The sequence below is a fragment of the Halictus rubicundus genome, chromosome 15 (assembly GCF_050948215.1).
Source record: "Halictus rubicundus isolate RS-2024b chromosome 15, iyHalRubi1_principal, whole genome shotgun sequence".
NCBI classification, from domain to species: Eukaryota; Metazoa; Arthropoda; class Insecta; order Hymenoptera; family Halictidae; genus Halictus; species Halictus rubicundus.
In genome coordinates this window covers 10,572,556-10,593,934 of record NC_135163.1, presented here as the reverse complement: position 1 = coordinate 10,593,934, position 21,379 = coordinate 10,572,556, and the positions used below count along the sequence as shown (strand labels likewise).

Here is a 21,379-nt window from a genome sequence, read left to right as displayed (position 1 = left end):
TTTTCAACCCAACGATATTTTCGTTTCTGTTTAACGATAGGAAGATACTTGACGCTTCAACGATGGTTTAACCGTTGAGAAAAGCGTGAGAAAATTCTCTCAACGTTTCAACACTTTATCAGCATTGATAGGATTTTTTCGTACAACGTATCGTATAATTTCGAAGTTGTACGAGGTGATCGAGTTAGGCGCTTCGCGCTGTACATACAGCGAGAGAAAGAGAGCGAGATAGAGGAGAGTAGAGGGGAAGGACAGTGTCGACGACACCCAACACCGGCTCTATCGGCCAATCTGCGGGACACAGGGTCGGGGATTAATCCATTTCTCCTCGGACTTGGTTCCGAGGGAGATAACCTTGGAAGGGTGCGTGCACGGAATATCAAGGGAGCGGCGGTGGAGGAGGGGAGGAGGGGTGGCGGTGTACGAAAGGACGGTTAACACCTACTTTATGTAACGGCGACGTGCGAGACAATGCCGTGGCCCATTGTACCGGCACGGTTGTACGTACCACGTGCTACGAGTAATTCCACCCTTATTCCGGATTCCGAATATTCTCAAAATGAAGCTCCCGGGCTTTTGGGCTCCGTTCCAACTGCCTCTTCCTGCGGCTAGACCCGTTGCATAAAACCGGTACTGCTGGCTCTCCCCCCTTTCCCCTTGGCCCTTTACCGCGGACCTCCCACCCCCATCCCCTTCTGGCAAACCATGTCAGGCTTCAAACGGAAACTTTTAGCATCGGTAGCCGGGGCTCTGCCAGGCTGGTCCCCGAGACCAGCTTCGAACTCTCTCCCTCCGTTATCGACGACTTTGTTAATTGACGTGTCCTGTGCTGGCTGTCCCGATCGTTCCCGTCGCCGAGCCGCTATCGTTACTCTCCGAAACCTTGTATCGCCTAATCGCCGATCGTTTCGCGAACGGTTTAGAGCCGAACGAGACCGTTTATACACCCGGCAAACGATATTTCAGACTTGAGCTCGGTCGACCAGTTCCGTCGTACGGACCGGTGCTCGTTGCTCGTTGCTCGTTGCTCGTTGCTCGCAAGACCAATAAAGACCAGAGCTGAGAATTTCGAGCTCCTAGAGCCTCGTAGCTTCTACTTACCGAGAACCGAGCTCGCCTCGAGGCTGAGCTAAGCGCGGCTGGAAGATATGAGAGATTCCGAACGGATCACCGGCGTGTACGGACCGTCCACGAAAACAGCAAGAGTTATGCTCTCGCGAAACGGAATCCTCCGCGCGATCGCCTCTCAACCTCCTGCGATCTTCCACTCCTCGAGCTTGATCGCGAGAGTAAAGAATCGGGATCAGCTGTTTCTTATACCGAATCCAACGATTCGAGACGGTGAGGGTAAACAAGAGCGAGTGGTCGACAGTCGAGTATCGGAAAATACAGTATGAATCCAGCGTTAAATAAATAAATCGGTTCGGCGGTCGAGTTTTAGCCGAGACTTTAATTGGCCGGCGCTCGAAAGGCGGGACTAAAGTTCAGTCTGGGTCGACGTTCTTGGCGCCGATCGATCCCCTAACTTTATCGGAGTATGTAACGAACCATTTTTCTTAATCATCCCTTCGTGCCAGCTATAGCGGTGTATATCCGGTACGGTAAAATGCTTTTTCAAGAATAATAGTTCTCGGTCGGTCGGTCGGAACGAACGCCGTCTTCTCTCCTCTCGCCGAGCTATTTATCCCCGTCCGCGATCTTATTCCCCGGGACTACGTCGAATCGACTGGAACGGGAACGGGAACGGGAACGGGAACGCGCGCGCGGAGGGTGGCTCGGTTACCCCGTGGTGGTGTTCCGGCTAGGATTCGTGCGGCGAATGAATAGCAACGTTGTCGCCATTGTGGCCTCGTTACGCAGGATTGTTACCGTTCCCGGCATTCGATATGCGCCTGCCACCGGAACAAGCCGATCACCGTTTTATCACGGATATCAAACCTCCGGTACCTTCTTCGCCTACGGTTTCCCGTTTTCCACATCGTCGTTTGAAAAACGTATAAAAATATCGGCAATTGCGGTGAAGTGAAGGAAATTGGCCTTTAATTGCGTGATCATGGTGACGTATAGTAGATGACCATCGCAGAAAGCGAAGGAGGCGAGATAAGATGGTTTCAGAGAGAGAGAGAGAGAGAGAGAGAGAGAGAGTAAAGTGAACGCGAACGAAGGCAGGAACGAAGGCAGGAAGGAAGGAAGGAAGGAAGGAAGGAAGGAAGGAAGGGAGGGAGGGAGGGAGGAAGGAAGGAAGGAAGGAAGGGAGGAAGGAAGGAAGGAAGGAAGGAAGGATGGCCACGAGTTGTTGGCAATTTTTCAAGGAATCAGTGCGCCGTCTGACCGGAATGAACGGCCGGCTCTCTAGCTCTTCTAGCTCCTCTAGCCTCTTTTCTTCAGTGACCCCTCGGCTCGCATTTTTTCTCCGTCTGCGCCGAGACGACTAGCAGCGTCGAACACCGAAAGAAGAGGCTGCCCGCTCCCGAATTCCCGTAGAATTTCGGCGTGCTGGCCGAAGAACCGAGCCACGAACCTTTCCGGGATCGAAATGCGAGAAGAAATTCGATGAATCTTTCGGATAGCCGTCCACCGGCAGTTGGCCGACTCCGTCAGGGAGGGAGGGGGTGGAGATTGGACGAGCCAGATATTCCGGGGTTTTGTTGTCGGACACGCCCCCGCAGCAGGGAGGAATTCCTTGTAATCGGGTGTCGCCGATAGCGATCTAGTTCGGCTCGATCCAGAAGAGAAGCTTAACCCCATCAGGAAAAAATAATGTTCGAACTGCTGCTAAGTTGAAATTCCCCCAAGAAATTCAGCTCTGAAACACCACAATGAATGTTTTATATGTTCACTACTTACGGTAGGCGTGGCTTTGCTTCTCCCGACGGAGCCGGAACAGTGCCCCAGAGAGCAATCTCTGCCTCTATCCGTGCCAAATTGAACATCCTAAAAAATTCTAGCTTGTCCAATTCACAGAGAAATATTATATTGATCGAGAGAAAGCTGTTGTCGATATCCACGGAACCAAAATGGCGAACGTTCCCAGCGTGGGACGAGCCTGTAAAAGCGAGCGTGCGCGCGCGCGCTAATGCGAATCGCCTTAAGGATCGCGTCGCAGACTCCGGTTTAGCGTTATTAATTCGATTTCGGAGCACAGTCTCCCCGAAAGCGAGCTGATCCTTTGATCGTTCGCGTCGAGGATCAGCTACGCAGAGCACTTTCCTTCCGTTAATCAGGTTTAACCGGGTTAAACGAGAATCGCAACCGAGCCCCTGTTTAATCCGTCCCTCCTGTCGCGAATCCTATCGGCGATCTCGAGCCTAGCCGCGGCTAATTGCGTCATCGAACCGAAACAAAACCTCGCCGACGGTGAATTTTCTCGCGGACTCGTTTTTTCTTTTCGTAGAAGGGGACGACAAGCCTTAATCTGGCGACTCTGCTCGGACAACCGAGAACAAGTTGTACAACTGTACTGCCGCGTTGAAGTCTCGTGGTCGGGGCTCGATCGTTTTAAGCAAAAGCAGAGGCAGCCTCGGAACGGGCCGCGAGCGTGTCATAAAGCTCACCATCGCGGTACAGCGGCTGCGAGCGCTAACAACTATTACCCCGAACGAGGAACGTTTCGGGATCGTTCTCCTCGAGCGGCTGTATTTCGAACGAATCGCTTTCTCCCTCGGATCCCCTCCTCTCGGGCCCCCCTCTCTGTCTGTACACGTACTAATGCGTCGAGGGCGCGAGAGCTCAGGCTCGCCGCCAAAGAAAAGAATTCGAAGGTACGAGGGAGGTTTAACGAGCACGAGTGCAGCCAGTATTCCGGTCGAGTAGGTTGCACGGTGGCTTGCTCGGGCTCTCTCTCCGCCCACCCACGCGCCCTCGTCTCGCTCTCTCGCTCTCTCGCACTCTCGCACTTTTGCTCGCCTCTAATTCTTTCGTTTACTCGTGGCTTCCGGCGGCGGGGAGCCATCGCGATGTGTCGCAGACGGCCCGCTACCGATAAAATCCAATTTATTTTTTTTTACTTTCCTCTCTCTCCCTCTCTTCCTCCCAGCCACGCAGTGTTTCGAGTAAATGGAAACTCGGGGAAAAAATCATAACTTTTAAACTAATTGATTTTCAAGTGAAGTACCTTAATACTTTTTCAAACGCGATACAAGTCTGAATTGATGGGTAAATAAAAAAAATGTACGAACGAATTGTTGTTTTTTTTTTTTTTTTTATTGGGCGAGACGGTGTGCGCCACCGCGAAATATTTTAATCCTCGCGGATCCTGGGACGGTCGGACCCTCCGGTTTCGCCTCGAGAGGGAAAGCTCTCCCCGAGCCTTTCGATCCATTAACCCCGAAACGGTCCCTTGTTTCGTTCGGGCGTCGTCTTAACGCGTTCCCGACGAGGCCTCGTAAATTCTGACGCTTCTACGAGGGCCACGTACCTCCATCACCCCGGCAAAAAAAGAGCTTTCCGAAGACGCGTGGGAAAGAAACTGCTCCGAGGATTTTCGTTTGATTTTATTTATTTGTTTTGGGACTCCGAGTTCCCTGGATGACGAGACCGTGGAAGTAAAAATTATTTTTCTTATTTTTTATCTGCGACTACCCTAAAAAGTGTTCTTATTGTTACACCATCGAACAACAGGCAATTTTATATTGAAATTGTGTGGGAGGGAGGGCAAGTAAAAGAATTGGTCGGCTCGTTTTCATTGTTCCAGAATTAACTTTTCCGTCGAAAAAAAATGTTTCCACGATGGGTTAAACCTTCGCGTCGACGATAAAAAAAAAAGAATCAACTCCCGACTCGGTGAATGGTTTTCGAGATAAAAATTCACGAGCGCGCGCCCCACAGCGCAGAGAGGCATGATTTAAGCTACCCCTTAATTTCAGTGATCGATTTAGCGTGGAATGACCCCAGTGATAACGCGACCAGCAGAGAAATCAGTCAGAAAGACGTCGCGAGACCGCTCGCCGCTCGTTTATTGCCGATTCATCTTGCACGGTAACGAGAAACGAAATCGCGATCGAGATCTGGCCGTGCAAAGTCGGTCTAAACACGAAACAACAGAGAGTAAATTGATCGAAGCCGGGCTGTCACGATAAAAACGCCGGTTAATCTTTTTCAAGTTTTTATGGTTCGTTTATACATATTTCAACAAACTCGTGCAATTTACCCAGCTCGGTGCTGGGCCCCTAAACAATCGATGCGATTATAGTACTTCAGGCCTGGTGGTACACAGGAGAAACAATATTCGGTAGAAATTAATTTAAGAACTAGAAGTTTTAGGAGGAATCACAATTTCAAGCAGAAGCGATTATTTTTCCCTTTAATCGCTGTTACCACAAATTGCGAATTTCTGCATCTAATTGCTGGTAGAGGAGGGAGGGTAGTTTTTAGCTCGGCGCGTACAGACAGCGTGGTGGTGTGCGGCGTAATATGGTTGTAATATGTCGGATTGGTGGTTTCAGAATCAAGTCCTGGCGCACAACGCGACGGCGAGGATAATCTGGTCGAACCAGAGCCTGGTGCTGCAGAGCGTGACGAGGAGCAGCGCCGGCAAGTATGTCTGCGCGGCGACGAACGACCTGAACGAGACGCGGAGCGAACCCCTTCATTTTCGCGTCAAGTGTGAGTACACGTCACGTCACGTCACGTCACGTCACAAGAGTGCACGCCCCCCCCCCCCCCCCTCCGACCTCCGAGACCTCCGGAGAACTCCGAACGAGCTGCCCGGGGACCGTGCTTTATTTTAATCGGGCAGAATTAATCGAGGATTTTCCATGGCACTCGTTAGCGAGCGGCCCCCTTATTCAGCCGAACGCGACGAGAACCTAGCTTCCAGCTGCCTCCACAGCCAGCTACCTTAGAGCCAGCTAGCCGAAGAACGAGCGCTTCCAGCCTGTATAACGCAACCGGCTCGCGCATTTATTCCGAATCGGCTGCACCCGAGGATCTCGTTTCACCTGAATATTTCAGGCGTACTTAGTTCCAGCTACATTTTTGATATCCAATTCCCCGGGTTACGTCGAGCATACTGCCGACCGCACTGCGGCCTCGGGAACCGTCAGATTCCCAGCCCCCTCTATCCCGAGACCACCCCATACAAATTGAATATCCCCAATTTAAAAGACGATCGTCGGAGAATCACTGTCCTTCCATGGTCATCCTGCACCCTGCTCGATCACCCGTTCCCTGCAATCTTGTCCACCCACAACTTTTCCTCCGGAGCGTGCTTCTTGTGTTTTGCCAATGATTCGTATCCCACGTGTCCCACTTTTCAACCTCGAGGACGGACCTCGTCAGATTTTCTTGTAGACTGGATTGGCTCGGCGTTGATATATTTGTGTTAGACGTTGTTCTAACAGAAATACGTTAAAAAGAAGATTTATTTACGAAATGGTTATTACGCGTGACATTACCATTACAAATCGGACATTTCAGCAAACAGGGGTTGCCAGGTAAAGAAGTCTTATTTCGATTGCGGTCCGCGACCGATTTTGAAGCGTAATTACGCGCGCGACAGTGGGGTTGCGTTCGTCGTTAGCCCGGCGCTGGGGATGGCGCCGCGCCGGCCTCTGTAATTCGAAATTAACGATCAGAATCGGCGACCGCGGCGCTCGTACCCGCGCTTTTAAATGACGCGTATGAAATTTAATTATCATCCGTGACAGAGAGCGTCGCTAAGCGGCGCGACGCGTACCGCGCGAGATTGATAAAGCCGGTCACACTCGCTCGCACCCTCTGCTATTCCGCGCGGATTTTTTTTACCGGGCGTTTGATAATTGCCATCGACAGTGTAAATTCCGCTTTGTAACGCGCGTTTCATCCCAAAAAAAAAGAGAAAATGAAAATAGCGTGCGTGTACGATACGCCCGGCCGATTTTCGAGTCTGTTTATACTGGACGCCCACGCGCGCGCGCGCGCGCGCGTTCTCTCAATGGAGGATAACGCACACGACACACGCTCATCACTCTCTTCTCTCCTCTCGTCGCTCCTCGACAGAATCGCTCGAAAAATCTGGCAATTCTCGGCCCGGCACTTTCTCGTTAAAGCTTCGATCGGAATCGATTTAAATCCCCAACCGCGAGAAGGGAAAACCTCGTTTCCCCGTGCGGACGTGAATGGCCTAAAGCAAATGTCATTTCCAGACGTGGCGCGACGATGTAATAACCGGGAAACTAAATCCGGACACGGGTCTCTCTCCCTCTCTCTCTCTCTCTCTCTCTCTCTCTCTCCATCTCCCTCTCTCTCTATCTATCTATCTATCTCTCTCTCTCTCTCTCTCTCTCTCTCTTGCTTCGATCCGAGAAACTCCCGGGAGAGATTGCTGCTTATCCCCGGCTCGTTTCCTCGACCTTTACGAGGCCGTCACTGGCCGCAGTTAAATATCGGGAGGCTAGTTTTCGACGCCGCGTATATGTACGTCCATCGACGATTCACTGCGCCCTCTCCTCCTGCTGGTCGTTGTCGAGAGTTTTTACGGATCTCGCGTTAACACTCGAGAATCGTTTAAAGGTTTCGGGTCATCGGATACAAGTTGAGAACGATGGCCGACTGGTGGCGATGCTCGTAGAGATTTATGAGGTTGTTGGTGCCGCAGTGACCGCTCTCGAGACACACCGTGGACATTTTGATCGGTCGAGTTTAATATTGCTACAGCTCTATTATACTGACGCTGTATACCTATCGTATCAAGGGTCGATTGTCCAAGGCATCCGCCTTTCATTTCGCTCGGACGAGATTGTCCGTGGCACTCGCGAGCTCATTCTACTCCGCGAAATTATCCGGCCGATTATCGAGCCGAAATACAGTCGTCGATGTCGCTTCCTCGGATCTCGGCACGGGAATGCTTTCGTCCTCTCCGCGATACCGAGCTAGGGTAGAGCAGAACAGAGCAGAGCAGAGCTGGGCCGATAAGATACCGCCCGTCTATTTATCTCTCTTCTACCGCAAAGTGAAAAGGTAGACGGATGCAAAAGGGAGATAGATAGCAGTGGCAGGAACGGCTGATGAACGAGGGGAAATATATATCGCGCGGAAAACGCGGCACGGCGCCGGCAATCCTTCCGCGTCGGTCGCGAAACGATTTCATTCCGGGAGAAGGTGCACCCCTCTCTCTCTCTCTCTCTCTCTCTCTCTCTCTCTCTCTCTCTCTCTCTCTCTCTCTCTCACTCTCTCACTCTGGTTTCTCCTTTCTTCCCTCTCTTGACAAAATTGCGAGACGTGCTTCGACATTTTTCGAGACGAGGATCGGGCGAATAAACGTACCCACGCTCTCCTCGAACGTCGTTGAGAGAGAAGCACAGTAGGATAGGCGACTCGAGTTCTCTCGAGCTCATTGTCGTCGAAGCACCATCGAACTCGCGTGCTTTTTTCCTCCGTTCCACGGAGGTTTCCTCGGTTCTTCCGAGTCCGAGCATGTTTGCTCTCTCGAGCAGTCGCGAAGCACCAACACCATTAGAATTATAATAGTATTTATTCAACCCCTTGCCGTACGATTTTCTTCGCAGCTACCAGTGACTGAAATTTCTTTCGGTTTAAAGCTTACTTTCGTTGCAGTGTACGTTTGATTTAAGAAATGTATTCGATCGTTCCCTCCCAGATCATGGGAGATAGCACTAGAATGAACGGAAAAATTCTCTGCACAAAGGTGTGCGAAAAAATGCCTGGTAAGAGGGATCGAGCACGCTCTGGGTCCTTTGTCGATCGTCGTCGCGTCAGTTTCCAGCGGAACTTTTTGTCGGCGGGGCTGTTTGCGAGTTCCCTTGTATTTATTTGCGCCGGACTTGACGGCCGGAGCGCGCGCGAATTAATTCGTTCTGTTCGAGCGCGTGCACGCACGCGTGCGCGAAGCGAGTCGAAGCGAGCTAGAGCGAGCGGATCGGACGCTTTTCACATCGACTCGGCGGCGAATCGAATGGAACAAAAGCTATCGAACGGAGAAAGAACCGTGCCCCGGCACTCGATGACGCTTTTGTACTCGAAACCTGACTTCAACTGCTATTTACCGAATTGCGCGCGCGGTAACTAAATAAAAGGAATAGCAAACAAGCGAACGTTTATCGCTGTCGAGAGAGGAGAAAAAAACCGGGGCAATAAGCTGACCACGCTCCTCTCCGCTCCGCCTAGCTTCGCCTCTCTGTGCCTAGCTTTGCCTCGCTTCGCGCCGCGCCGCTGCCGAACTCTCTGTAGCTTTCATTTGCCGCAATTTCCATCGTAACGTTGCCGCCGCTGCTGCGAGCTGCGAGCTGCGAGCTTCGAACCTCCTCGAACGAATAAAAACGATCGGAACGTTGATCAACCGACCGACCAAAACCCATTAACGACAACATGCCTTCCGAACTGTCAACGCCCCCTCCGACAAAGTTAGTCCCGAAGATTGCCTCGGCAAACGACGCGTCCTCCCGTGTCCTGCTACGTCCTCGGTCAAAGGGTCTTTGCTCTCGAGGCACGAGCTCGTCTATCGTCTTCCCGACCGCACGAGTTCCTCGCGATTCTTCGCAGAACCTCCCCCACACAGGTTTTCTACTCCAAATTCACCCTTTTTCCAGACCAACTCGGAACAGCGATGGAAGAACCATTATATAGGTTGTACGCATACAGCGTTGCTGTTAAACAAATATTTGACACCTGTTCATTGTTTCGCTGAATAAAACTTTGAATTTCAAACGGGCGAATTTGATTTGCAACAGAACGAGAACTCGGTCTGTAAAAGGGTGAATTTGGTTTGCAGAAAGGTGAATATCATTTGCAAAATTGTGAATTTCGTGTGCAGAATCTGTGGATACACAACCTTGGGAGCTGGTTTGGGGAGGGAACAGAGTGGCCAGTTGTTTTTCGAGGAGCGGTAAGTGTACAGTGCAAGGTACTAACGATGGTTTATTCTGTGGATTACAGTCGCGCCGGTGTGCAAGGAGGACCGTATCATCGTGGTGGGGGCTTCTCACGGCGAGTCCCTGGACATCGCCTGCAGGGTGGAGGCCGATCCACCGGCGCACAATTTCCGATGGAAATTCAACAACAGCGGGGAGACGTTGGAGGTCGCGCCCGACCGGTTCACGATGGAGAAGTCGAGCGGCGTGAGCGTGCTTACGTACACGCCGGGTAGCGAACTGGATTACGGCACTCTGTCCTGCTGGGCGGACAATTTTGTCGGTACACAGGCGAGACCGTGTCTCTTCCAGCTGGTATCCGCCAGTGAGTATTTACCGGATCGAGGGTAAACGTTACACCGTCACCCCGTCACCCCGTTTCACCGTCCCCGAGAGAGAGAGAGAGAGAGAGAGAGAGAGAGAGAGAGAGAGAGAGAGAGAGAGAGAGAGAGAGAGGAAGTCGCTTCGCTACGCTTCGTGCCGGTGCTTGAACGAGCCCCCGCTCTTCTCTCTGCTTCTCTCGCCTCGAGTCGCCCGGCGGTCACCCAAATCGAGTTAAAATCCTTTCTGGGGCCAGAAACGAGCCTGTTTACGCTACGAAACTATGACCCAGCCGCCGCCGTTGCGTCGCGTTTCCGTCCTGTCCCGTCCTGTCCCGTCCTGTCCCGTCCTGTCCCGTGCCGTCCCGTACCGTCGTCAGCCTCGTGTAAACAGAACGCGGCAAAGCGACGAGGAGAACCTGACGGCAAGGACCAACCGCTTGGAAAATACGGCTGCTTCGGTACGCGTGCCAGCCAACCTCCACGGAAATCATCTTTACCGCCCGAACACGCCCGAGAAACCGCTGTCAACCCCGATTGTTCACTCCCGATACTACCGCCGCGCCGTACCCTGTTCAACCTCTTCGATCGCGATTCTCTTGCCATCCCGCTCGCACTCGTAAGAAAATTCATAGTAAATAGACGCAGTGGCGAACAAACAGCAGGAAATACTTGTCCAGATTTATTCTCGATGCTAAAAGCAAATTTCATGCGATTTGTAATTCTGTTGTGTAATTCGACCGAACGAAGCGATAGAACTCGGTATTTCATTCACGGCAAATTGTAAGACACGGGGCCCGTTTGTCAGGACAATTTGGTCCGACAGGAAACAGTCGACTTTAAAGAATGGACAGTGCTTTCCGTCGGAGCTAATATTCGGTGGGAAGAAGGTACTGTACTCGTTCCTCGGTTTCGAGATGCCGAAGGTTAGCGGATCGATGGCGAGGAAGAAGGGGGTGAATAGATGTCGGCGGCAGCTCTACTTCGACACGAAAGTCCTCCGTGCGTAAATTATTCAGGAACCGTCGAATTCCTGGCACCCTCGAGACCGAACCAGCCACCGAGACTATTAACGCCTCAATTATTTACCCTTTCGAGACCGAGATTGTCCCGACTCTAAAGATCCTTCCAATTAGTTGGAAAGCGATCTTTAATCAAACCTGTCTCGCGCGATTGTTAAACTACGGCGCCGCCACCGTGCCGCACACCGGGACGAAACGACTCGATGCCGATCAAAAATCTGTGTATTACATATTTTCGTGATAGCGTTTTCTTTCCCTCGAGACCGAATGATGGTTCTCCTTTGCGAAACGTTGAAACAATCTAGATCTCTCATTTTCCAGCTGGCATCGAACGATAACGAGTCGCTCTGTAAACGAGCGTAACGCACAGCGTGTTGTACTGTGGTAGACGCAGCGTGCAGCATACATACAGCAACATATCGCCGATAAATTAGGGAAAAGTCGCGTCACGTCGCGGTAACTGCGCTGGCAAACATCAGACGAGCGTGTTTATTTTCCGCGTTCGGACGCGGAATGGTATCGCGGCAAAGCGAGTTAATTAATATCTCGTTAATTACCAAAACTCGAAACAGATTAACCGCGATATCCGACACTGTTCCGCTACTGCGGCACACTGTTTCGCGAAATTTCGCGTTTACCGCGAACCGCGTTCTCTCGCTCGCGTCCCGCTTCTATTTTTCCGTTCCTTTGTGGGATCGCGAGGGTGGCGCGCGGCGGGCGGCGGCCGGCAAATAGAAAACGCGGAAAAACGCGCCTCGCTTCAGCCCCCGGCATTGTTCCTCAAGCACCGGCCAATTATCCGAAGGACCTAGGCTTTTTTTACGCGTCGAAACGCGCGCGCGCGTACGGTCAAAATCCTGACAGATATGCGGGAATTATCGCGGCCGCGTACAATGCCCCGGCAACCAATCATCGCGCGGTAAACCGACATTAATCCCCGAGCGGATTTTACGCGACGCGGTCCGCTCCTGCACACGCCTACGCGTCCTTTTTTTTTTCAAACCGACTGCTCTCCCCCGAACTCGTTGTTCTGCCCCCGGCCCGCGCACCGTGATCGACAATGACGTTGACGCGACGACCTGCCGAAACCGTATTGACGTTGACGAATACGCGTCCGATGCCGACCAAACGAGTCACGTGTTAACTCCCACGGAGTTCGTCCGCCGGAATATTTGCACGGCAAAATGAATTTTGTCGGCCGACAACAACCGCCCGAACCTTTTGTTCCCAAGGAACGGGATCGACGCGACGGTTGCGCAAAAACGGGAGAAAAATTGTTCGACGCTCGACGATAATTATACACCGAGGATTTTATACGGTTTACAGCGTGCACGAATGTCTACATTTTTCGTCGGGAAACTGTCAAAATTGGGCGGCAAACATTGATGTTTGCATAATAGATCCGCAATCTAGCGATAACGCTCCATCAATTATTAATAAGTCGAGAGATGAATTAAGATAAACATACACAAACGACCATAAAGAATATGCTCGAGGTTAACGTTTAATAGACACGCTACGATTAATGCCGTGACTGGAAAGCATTCGCATGCGCGCAAATGTAAACCAATGGGTTAACATAGATAAAATTAGTGGGACGTCCCCGTTTATTAATGTTTTATGATCGCGATAAGACGCAAAGTTTCGCGAGTTCGTGGTTCACGTAAAATCGAGTAGCAACGATTCCCGGATGATTCTTCTGAATCTTCCCGATCCTCTCGATCCCGTGGTCGCAAGCAGAATTCTATATCGCCGGCGCTGACCCGGAAAAACGACTCTCGACGGAACAAAATTATTTGCAAATCTGTCGGCGTCGGTATTGGACGTTGATTCGCCGGGAAATCGTGTTCGGCAGTGGCTTGTATCGAAGAAAGCCCGCAGAAACTCGAGCCAGTTATTTACCGGTGGCTCGAGCATTGTTATAACCTCTCTCTTTCTCTCTATCTCTCGCTCTCTCTCTCTCTCTCTCTCTCCCTCTCTTTCCAGAAAGCCGATTTTTCCCAGGAGATTTTCTACTATGCCTAGTACCGATATATCGAAATGAAATAAAGGAATAGCCGATGCGGAAAGGTTGTTACAACCCCGATGTTAATTAAATAACGCACCGCTGGGCCGCTCGAAATGCCTTTGAACAATGAACACAAAAAAAAGTTCACAAAACAACCACTCCGTGATTCCATTTTGCCCACTATTCGGCCGAACAAGCTGAAAAGAAGGAGATCGGTTTATGGAGAACACGATTTTCAATCGGCGCACTCGCGCATACATTACCGGGCCGGATGAAAATAAATTGAACCGATGCGATGCGGCGAGAGGGAAGGTTGGAAGGGAGAATGCTACACTTGCGAAATTCGATACATCTTTTTAAACCTTCGCTCCCTCGCGTGGAAATCCTTCTGATATGCCAGCAAAAACATGTAAGCTTATAATTCGAAACATAATCGTGTATACTTCCTCTACGAATGCGAGGTAAATGTCGTGACAAAAAAGGCACCGAATTTGTTTGCACACCTAATAAAAAGAGAAACACCGCGTAAGACCATTCTCCACAAATTGACTTACAATTCCGTCGGAAGAATTGATTGCAAACGCTCGGAGCCGATAAAGGAAGAAAAAAGGGTCTCCTAAAACGATGAAAAGGTTGAAACGCGATGGCGGAGGAGGCGAGAGGAGGGTTGCGATTAGCGCGGATCAAGGACTCGCCAGCGGAGCGTGGCGAGGTATCAAGACGCACGATGCGTAAATAGATTGGCGAGAGAAGAAACAAAGAGTGAGGGAGGGGAGGGAGAGACAGAGGGTGCAACGCGAAATAAAAGCGACCGAGAGATTCGCTTTCCGCGCCGACGGAAACGGCGAACAATATTTATTTTCTCGGAATCGCGAGATGGCTCCGCTGCCTGTTTAAGGGAAAGGAATTTTTATTTCGAACAAGAGAGAGAGAGAGAGAGAGAGAGAGAGAGAGCGACTGACGAAGAAAAAGAAGGAACAAAAAAGGAACGATGAGATGGAGTGGGGCGAGAAGAAAAATACGCGCGACGGTCCTTTCTCCGCGCTGCATCGGGGGCTGCATCGCGGTGCATCGCGCGTCGAATCACGACTGCAACGGCGCGCTTTGACTGCCGGAAGGGAAAAAGAATTTCGTATAGGACGCAAACTGCATCAGCGCACTTGGGGAGCCGACGGGACGGAATGGAACGCGACGGAGAACGGACGAAGGGAACGAGGAGGACCAAGGGAACGGGAAGAAGAGAAGAACGAGAGGGAGAGAAAAACAGCGGGACACATCTCTGTGACCATTACTATCCCGGTACACTAAATCCTTGCCACTCGTAGACGCGCAAACATTTTTCACCCGGGACCTAGCCGGAGCTTGATTTCCAGAGAACGGAGCTCTCTCGCGTTCGGGGTGGCCAACTCTCTCCCCCTCTCTCTCTTTCTCTCTCTCTCTCTCTCTCTCTCTCTCTCTCTCTTTCTCTCTCTCTCTATGTATCGCGGCCCCAACCTGTAGAGCGTGTAGCCTTCGAGGGTTACAAAGTACCCGGGAAATATTACCGGACAAAGAGCGACAAACGAGGCAGCGCGATAACAAAAATCGCGCCGGATATCAAGAACGACTGGGGCCAGCTTCCGAGTTGAGCACACACGGACGCCTCGCGAATTCGCGATGCGATGCGACGTCATGCAACGCGATGCTAGAGAGCCGGTTAGGCGTCGTCGGTCTCTAAATGGACTCGATGGGGATCCCGACCCTCCGACCCTCCGACCCTCCGGCTTGCAACCGCTTTATGACACGGTCTTATTGCCGGTGGCGTGGTGCAGACTGTGGAAACCGCTGCAATTCTACTTATCCGCTTTTCGGATGGTGCCAACAATTGCGGAAATTTGCGGTACATGACCAGCGGTGAGAAACGGTACAGGCGCTCTTTAGGATCGGCCTTCGGACTGGCATTTTTGAAAACTGCTCAACACCTTGCTCCATGATCGAGGGATTGACTAATGATCGAATGCGTACACTTACTGTAATAGCTTGTATAGGCTGAAACTAAAATACGTTCGGGCAGAAACACGACAGCGGGGTTAATGCTACGTGCAGGAATAAAAATGAATTTTTAGTGGACGTCCAAAGTGTCAAAGGAATAATGAGACAACACGCAGAGAAGATGAAAAGGGAGCGATTAAAGTACCGTACGCGGGGACAAGTTGACGGGACAGGAGGATTGGAGTTTTCCTGCGGACGAAACACCTTGCTTATTAGAGTTCCGAGTCCCCTGTAGAGTCGAGTCGAGCTTGAGTCGAGGAATCATCGGTGTCTGGGAGAGGCGGGGGTGTGTGCGCGAGGGTGGTTTCGCGGATTCCGGTGTGGGCGGTGGAAAAAGTTGACGTTCCGGAAGTTCCCGAATATTAAAACGACTCGGCGCGTGAAATTGCTTCGTAAAGGATTTCAGTCTTGGCTGGCTCTTTAGAACGTTACGATTGTGAACGGCCGTAGCCCGACCGCCGTCGGTCGCTCTGCAATATTCCACGGTTACTTTGTGCGAATCCCACCGCTCCCGGCTCATCCTCTCTCTCTCTGTCTCTCTCTCACTGTCTCTCTCTCTCTCTCTCTCTCTCTCTCTCTCTCTCTCTCTCTCTCTCTCTCTCTCTCTCTCTCTCTCTCTCTCTCTCTGAGTGTAACACGAGCAAAAGAGGAAACTCAACGCGCAAACGATTATCGTTGTAGCGTGGCAAGGCCACTGGTTGGCGAACGAGCATCGAATCGAATCACTGGCGAATATTATTTCCCCTGTGCCCGCCATAATTCTAGCTGCGACGCTTGGGCGTCGTTTCGCGACACTTGATTAAACATTGTCCGATTTTAAGACTTTGCGGTCGGTATGTTCGTCAGGTGATTCGAAAACAAACTAATTTTCCCTTTCAACGTCTTAGTCGTCTAACATAAGAAGAAAAGTTTCTTTTGAACACGTGTGAATATACATTGTCCTGTGGGGCATCGTCCCAGCTTCGTTGCAATCGAGAGCACAGCAACCACACCTATTCGGGCAACACTACACAAAGAGAACAAGATGGATTGTCTTTGAAAGTTTGTTCTCTTTCAAGCGTCAGTCGTTCTTGAACAGTTCTGCCCCTGGGAGCAATTCGAAGTACTCCCAAAGCAAACATCGCCTGTTGCCTGTTCCAAGAATAACGTTCTAGCAACGAGTCACTTTTTTTCACTTTTATTTATCACGTCCCTTTAATTTCGTGAAATTTCCATGCGTGATACTTAGACGGTCACTTTACGGAGCCTAAATTTCCAATAACCTGCAAAATTCTGTCCGGTTTACGTTGTTGATATTTTTTTTATTAACGCCGACTCGTTTATTAGCTTTTTGCGAGCAAAGTCCGCTGCTGTGCTCGGCGTCGGCGCGATGATTCTAAGATGGTTAAGAAAAAAAAATTCTAAGATCGTCGTCCATAGCGATTGAACAATGTCGATCGTTGGTTTCAGGAAAACCGTACCCGGTGGTGAACTGCACGCTGGCGAATCAGACGCACACCAGCGTGGAGGTAAAGTGCGTGCCGGGCTTCGACGGAGGTCTGCCCCAGAAATTCGTGTTGGAGGTGTACCACGGCGACGTTGACTTTTTGTCGAGCATCCAGCCCCTGTACAACGTGTCCAACACCGAAGAGCCGAGCTTCTCCTTGACGGGATTGGAGGCGTCGGTTGAAGCAGGCGTGCACGTCGCGGTTTACGCGATCAACGCCAAGGGACGAAGCAACTCGGTCATCCTCAGCGAGGTCGCTTACCGGGACGCCGAGAAACGAACCGGTAAGTCCTCCATTTCCTCGTTTCTCGCCTTTTCCAGCACCGTTCGCGCAATCTTCGTCGATCAGAATTCACCGAGTCCACCAAAAAGGTCTTCAATATTTTCTTAACGCGTCCGAGACCGATACTCTCCTACGTTGTATCGTCATTCTTTACGTTCGCACACATTCGCATAGCCGGCCAATTAACGATCGCCATCGATAACTCGTCGCGGGCACTGGCAACAATAGCGAGTGGCGCGGATCGCTGAAAACTCGCGTGGCACTTGACCCCGTCAATTAATTTTAACGGGAAATCGAGACGTCAGCCCGACGATTAACGCGTGACCGATCGCACGAGACTATACACACGACGCGATCGGGATTCGACGCGTTTGCTTGTGCAGCAGAGGCTATGCGCCCTCTCGTTTGCATAGTTTGTCGCGTCCTTGAGACACCGAGACGGAAGACCATGTTGCTGCTCCCCGTGGGAGAGGGCGGTTCTCTACGGATCCGAAAAACAAAAAAATAGCTCGGAGTCGAGAGGAAAAGGGGTAGGCTAAGCGACAGAATGAAAAATCACGTGTCACGCGTGAGTTTAATCGAACGAGGAACGCGTTCAAGGCGAAACGGGCCGCGTTAGGCTGACCGTTGATCGATACAGTGACCGGCGCACCGATTGCCCAGAGATTAACAACGGTTCGGGGGATCTAGCGGGCAAGGTCGTTGCCGGGTTTCCGGCTGCGGGTTCCTAACCGGCTACGAAACGGATGCCGGCTGTTCTCCTGCCGTCCCTCCCGTTCCTCCCGAGTGGGTGGTGTCAGCGACGGGGCTGGTAAGCAAGACGGATCGCCACCCCCGAGACAACACACCGAGACGAATGCACCACGCCCATTACCAGTCTCTCTCTCTCTCTCTCTCTCTTTCTCTCTCTCTCTCTCTCTCTCAGTCTCTCTCTCTCTCTCTCTCTCTCAGTCTCTCTGTGTGTGTACGTCACGCTACTTAGGTCGCACGGCAGCGGCAGCGGCCGCGACCGGCCTGCGCCGCTGCTAACCGATGCCGAAACCGTTTTCTTCGAGAATCGTGGACTACGGGACCTAACGTGGCTTTTAACTAGAGATGCGATCAACACTCGTACACTCATTCGAATGTTGAATCGTGTTTAAAAGACAGCGTGTATTTAATTTTTTGAAGAAACGCAAGTTCGATTGTTCCTATCTCGCCCGCCGAGATAGAAAAGGCGACGCGGAAGAACGCGAAGGTTTCAAGGTGGTGTGCGCGGGGGATCGAGAGAAGCCGGCGTATTTAAATGCCGCGAGTTCCCAGCTAATGTCCTAATTACGCGCTAATCGACTTTCGGCCCGTTCATTAGGGAACCGGTCGTTTCACCGATCGACTTCCAACGAGGGGAGTTTTAATGGTAAGTAGCCGTGACTCTCTCAGGCCCCACCCTCTAGCCACCCCCTCCCTCCCTAACTCTCTCTCTCTCTCTCTCTCTCTTCCGAAAGGCGAATCGAAAGATAATCAAACGTGGTCTGACAAGGGAAGAAACCCAACTGTCCGACTTCGATTTTAACGAGCTCTTGCCCAGACATTCACCCTGTATAATTTTGACATACGCACGTTTAGCAATAAACGTGAGCGTTCAAATGGTCATTTGAAGCGTTAAAAATTCGCAGGACTTGTGGGACGAGCTAATCGAAAAGCTCGTTAAAATCAAGGTGGGACAGTCGGGGTCCTTCCTTTGCGAGTGCCGGATAAATGGAAGGAGAAACGAGGAGGGATGAGAGGGGTGAGGAGGGGAAGAGAGACAGGTGTAGAAGGTGGGGGTAAGTAATGGTCGTTTGTTCTTGAACGTCGAGAAGTTGATGTACGAGGAGTCGTGGCGGCTGGTAGCTCGCGCTTTGGCAAGGCTAGGGCGAGGGCGAGGGCAAGGGCTCTCCGGCTCGCCTAGGCTCGCTTAGGCGAGGCCGATGTGCTACGCCCGCGTCGTTCCACGCTCGCTCTGCTCGCTCGACTCGCTCGCTCGCATCCCCCGCCTCGCAAATTGATAGACGCCGCCGCGACCGTAAATCACTTTACTGACAATTGATTTGGTGCTCTCCGTTTTACCTGGTTGTAAACTCCACGCCACGCTGATATTTACGATCGCGCGTGTACACACGACGTCACCCAGTGACACACTACCCGCTCACCACGACAAATCGTTTACATTTTTACGCCCGTGTCTCGCTCTTTCTCTCTTTCTCTCTTTTGCCGCTCTCTGTCGCACACTTTTCTCTGGTCCACGACCGCGAGACACCGAGGTTTATCAACCGACGTGTCTGCCAAACCGTTTCACGCGTTATTACTCTTCTGCTTAGGCTACGTTTACGTCCTTGCTGCGATTCGAACTGGAACCAACGTAGACGTTACGGTGTAATCGTTACGGCAGTCAACATTCAAGTAGAGAGACAGACCAGGACGCTAATTATGCTAAAGGGGTGAAAGCGGGATATAGTTCGGCCTCCGACGAAATAAGTTGACAAGGGGAGGAGGACTCTCTCTCGTTTTGCTGGAGAGCGAAAGAGAGAAGGAGGGGGAACGTGCTGCGTGGCAGACTTTGGCGACCGTGGGGGAGGCAGCAGGACGGCGGAAGAGCATCGGGGACGGCGACGTGGTCGGGGGCAGAGAAAAATGACGGCGGGGGGTAAACAGAGCTAAGTGAAGTTAACGACGGAGCAAGAAGAGCGGCAAAAATGACCCGGGGAAAATTACCGCACGCGAAACGGCTTAATGTCCAAAAAGACGAGCGGCCGAGAGCGACGGAGAGAAAGACCGTGGGTCGAACACGGAGAGAAAGAGAGAAAGAGAGAAAGAGAGAAAGAGAGAAAGAGGGTGAGAGAGCGGAAAGGGATGCCGGAGAAGGCGCAGCCGCTTAATGACCACCCTGTACATTCGTATCTTTCGTGGACGGGTTCTTCCCTCCCGTTACCTCCGTCTCTCCCGATTCCCGTCCCTCTTTCTTCCTTTCTTTCTTTCTTTCTCTCGCGACCGTGCCCCTTTCACCTCTTTTCCCACCCTTCTGCACCCCCGACAACGGCGCGGTTCCGTCGGCGGGTGCCGTAGGGACCATTATCTGTAATTGCTTTCCTTAATTCGATGCTCGTTCCGCTGCGTAGCGAACGGAAAAAAATTTCTCCGACGCACCAGCCCCGAGAAAGGGGTTAACTAGCGGCCTTCAGCAACAAAAAACACGTACGCCCTTGTCCCGAGGGCACGCGGACCGTTCGATGAAATTTCCTGCCCGCAAAACAACCGGCCCCGATTGCCCTGTCGATCGTTATCGCACAGTTCGTCGTCTTATGTCGAAAAAAAAAAATTGTAGCAACCCACCGATCGTTTTTGCCATCTTCGGATGGACGGATTTCGAAGTTATGAACTTCCGAGAGTCCCGTGTTCCGAATCGGCTGAAATTTTGGCCACGGAACACGGGTTTCCAGCTCGTTGTGCGGCGTTCGTTCGGAAAAGGAGATCCGCAGCGCAGATCGATCATGCTCGGAAAAGTCTGGCTGGTCGTTTCTCGCGTGCTCGAGTGGTCTGCGTTTCGCCGGGAAGGTTGATCCGTTTTACGAGCTAGACGATGCTCTCCGGATGCTAATGCGAAACGGTCAAGTATCGACGTCGATGACGGTTTGGTATCCTCTTAATTGCAATCAGCTGGAACAGTCTCGAGAGTTGGTCGGTGATTGCCGGCGCGAAGCGTCTCTATGTCCCTGTCCCTCTCTCTCTCTCTCTCTCTCTCTCTCTCTCTCTGTGTCTCTCTATCTATCTGTCGGCTCCACGCGCTCGCGTAACCATGCTCGTGTGTACACACGAGAGAGATCGTGCTCTCATGTGCAACAATAGAAAGCCGTGTGTACGTAGGTGAAATCGAGGAGCAATTACCGGCGCAATCTCCGTGACCCGAAGAGGATTGGCCCGCAGAGGGGCTCCGGGCTCGGGCGGAGGGGGGGGGGGGGGAGGGAAGAAGGAACGGGCGCATAGAAGAGGGCAGAGAAGAGACGAAGAGGAGAAGGCAACGGGCGATATACTCGCGGATCTTGAGAATCTCGTCCATAATAAACGCTTATCGAGGGGATTGGCCGATCGTCGCAGCTACGGAAAGGCTTAAGGCCAGGTACCCTAATCTCAATTATCGTGCGATCCGCCCCGAAATTCTGCTAGTGTCGATGGAACCCTTTATCTAACGCAGAGGCGGCCCGGACCACTGCTACTCTTCTCTCTCCCTCGCTCTCTCTCTCTCTCTCTCTCTCTCTCTCTCTCTCTCTCTCTCTCTCTCTCTTTCTCTCTCCTCTGTCCTCTCTTCTCCGAGGATTTCGCTTTAATTCGAATACCCGCGGGCAATCGGTTTTGCCAAAATTAT

General features: G+C 51.7%; 1 protein-coding gene across 2 annotated transcripts in view; it reads left to right on the top strand.

Annotated features, from left to right (window-relative positions):
* The window catches only part of LOC143361569 (hemicentin-1), a 374,791-nt gene that overhangs the window by 339,274 nt on the left and 14,138 nt on the right, over window positions 1-21,379 (top strand). For both annotated transcript variants that reach the window (XM_076801071.1, XM_076801072.1), the window contains exons 10-12: window positions 5,445-5,604; window positions 9,874-10,173; window positions 16,679-16,999. In XM_076801071.1, coding sequence (XP_076657186.1) covers window positions 5,445-5,604; window positions 9,874-10,173; window positions 16,679-16,999 — 781 coding nt within the window. The remainder of the gene's footprint in view (window positions 1-5,444; window positions 5,605-9,873; window positions 10,174-16,678; window positions 17,000-21,379) is intronic.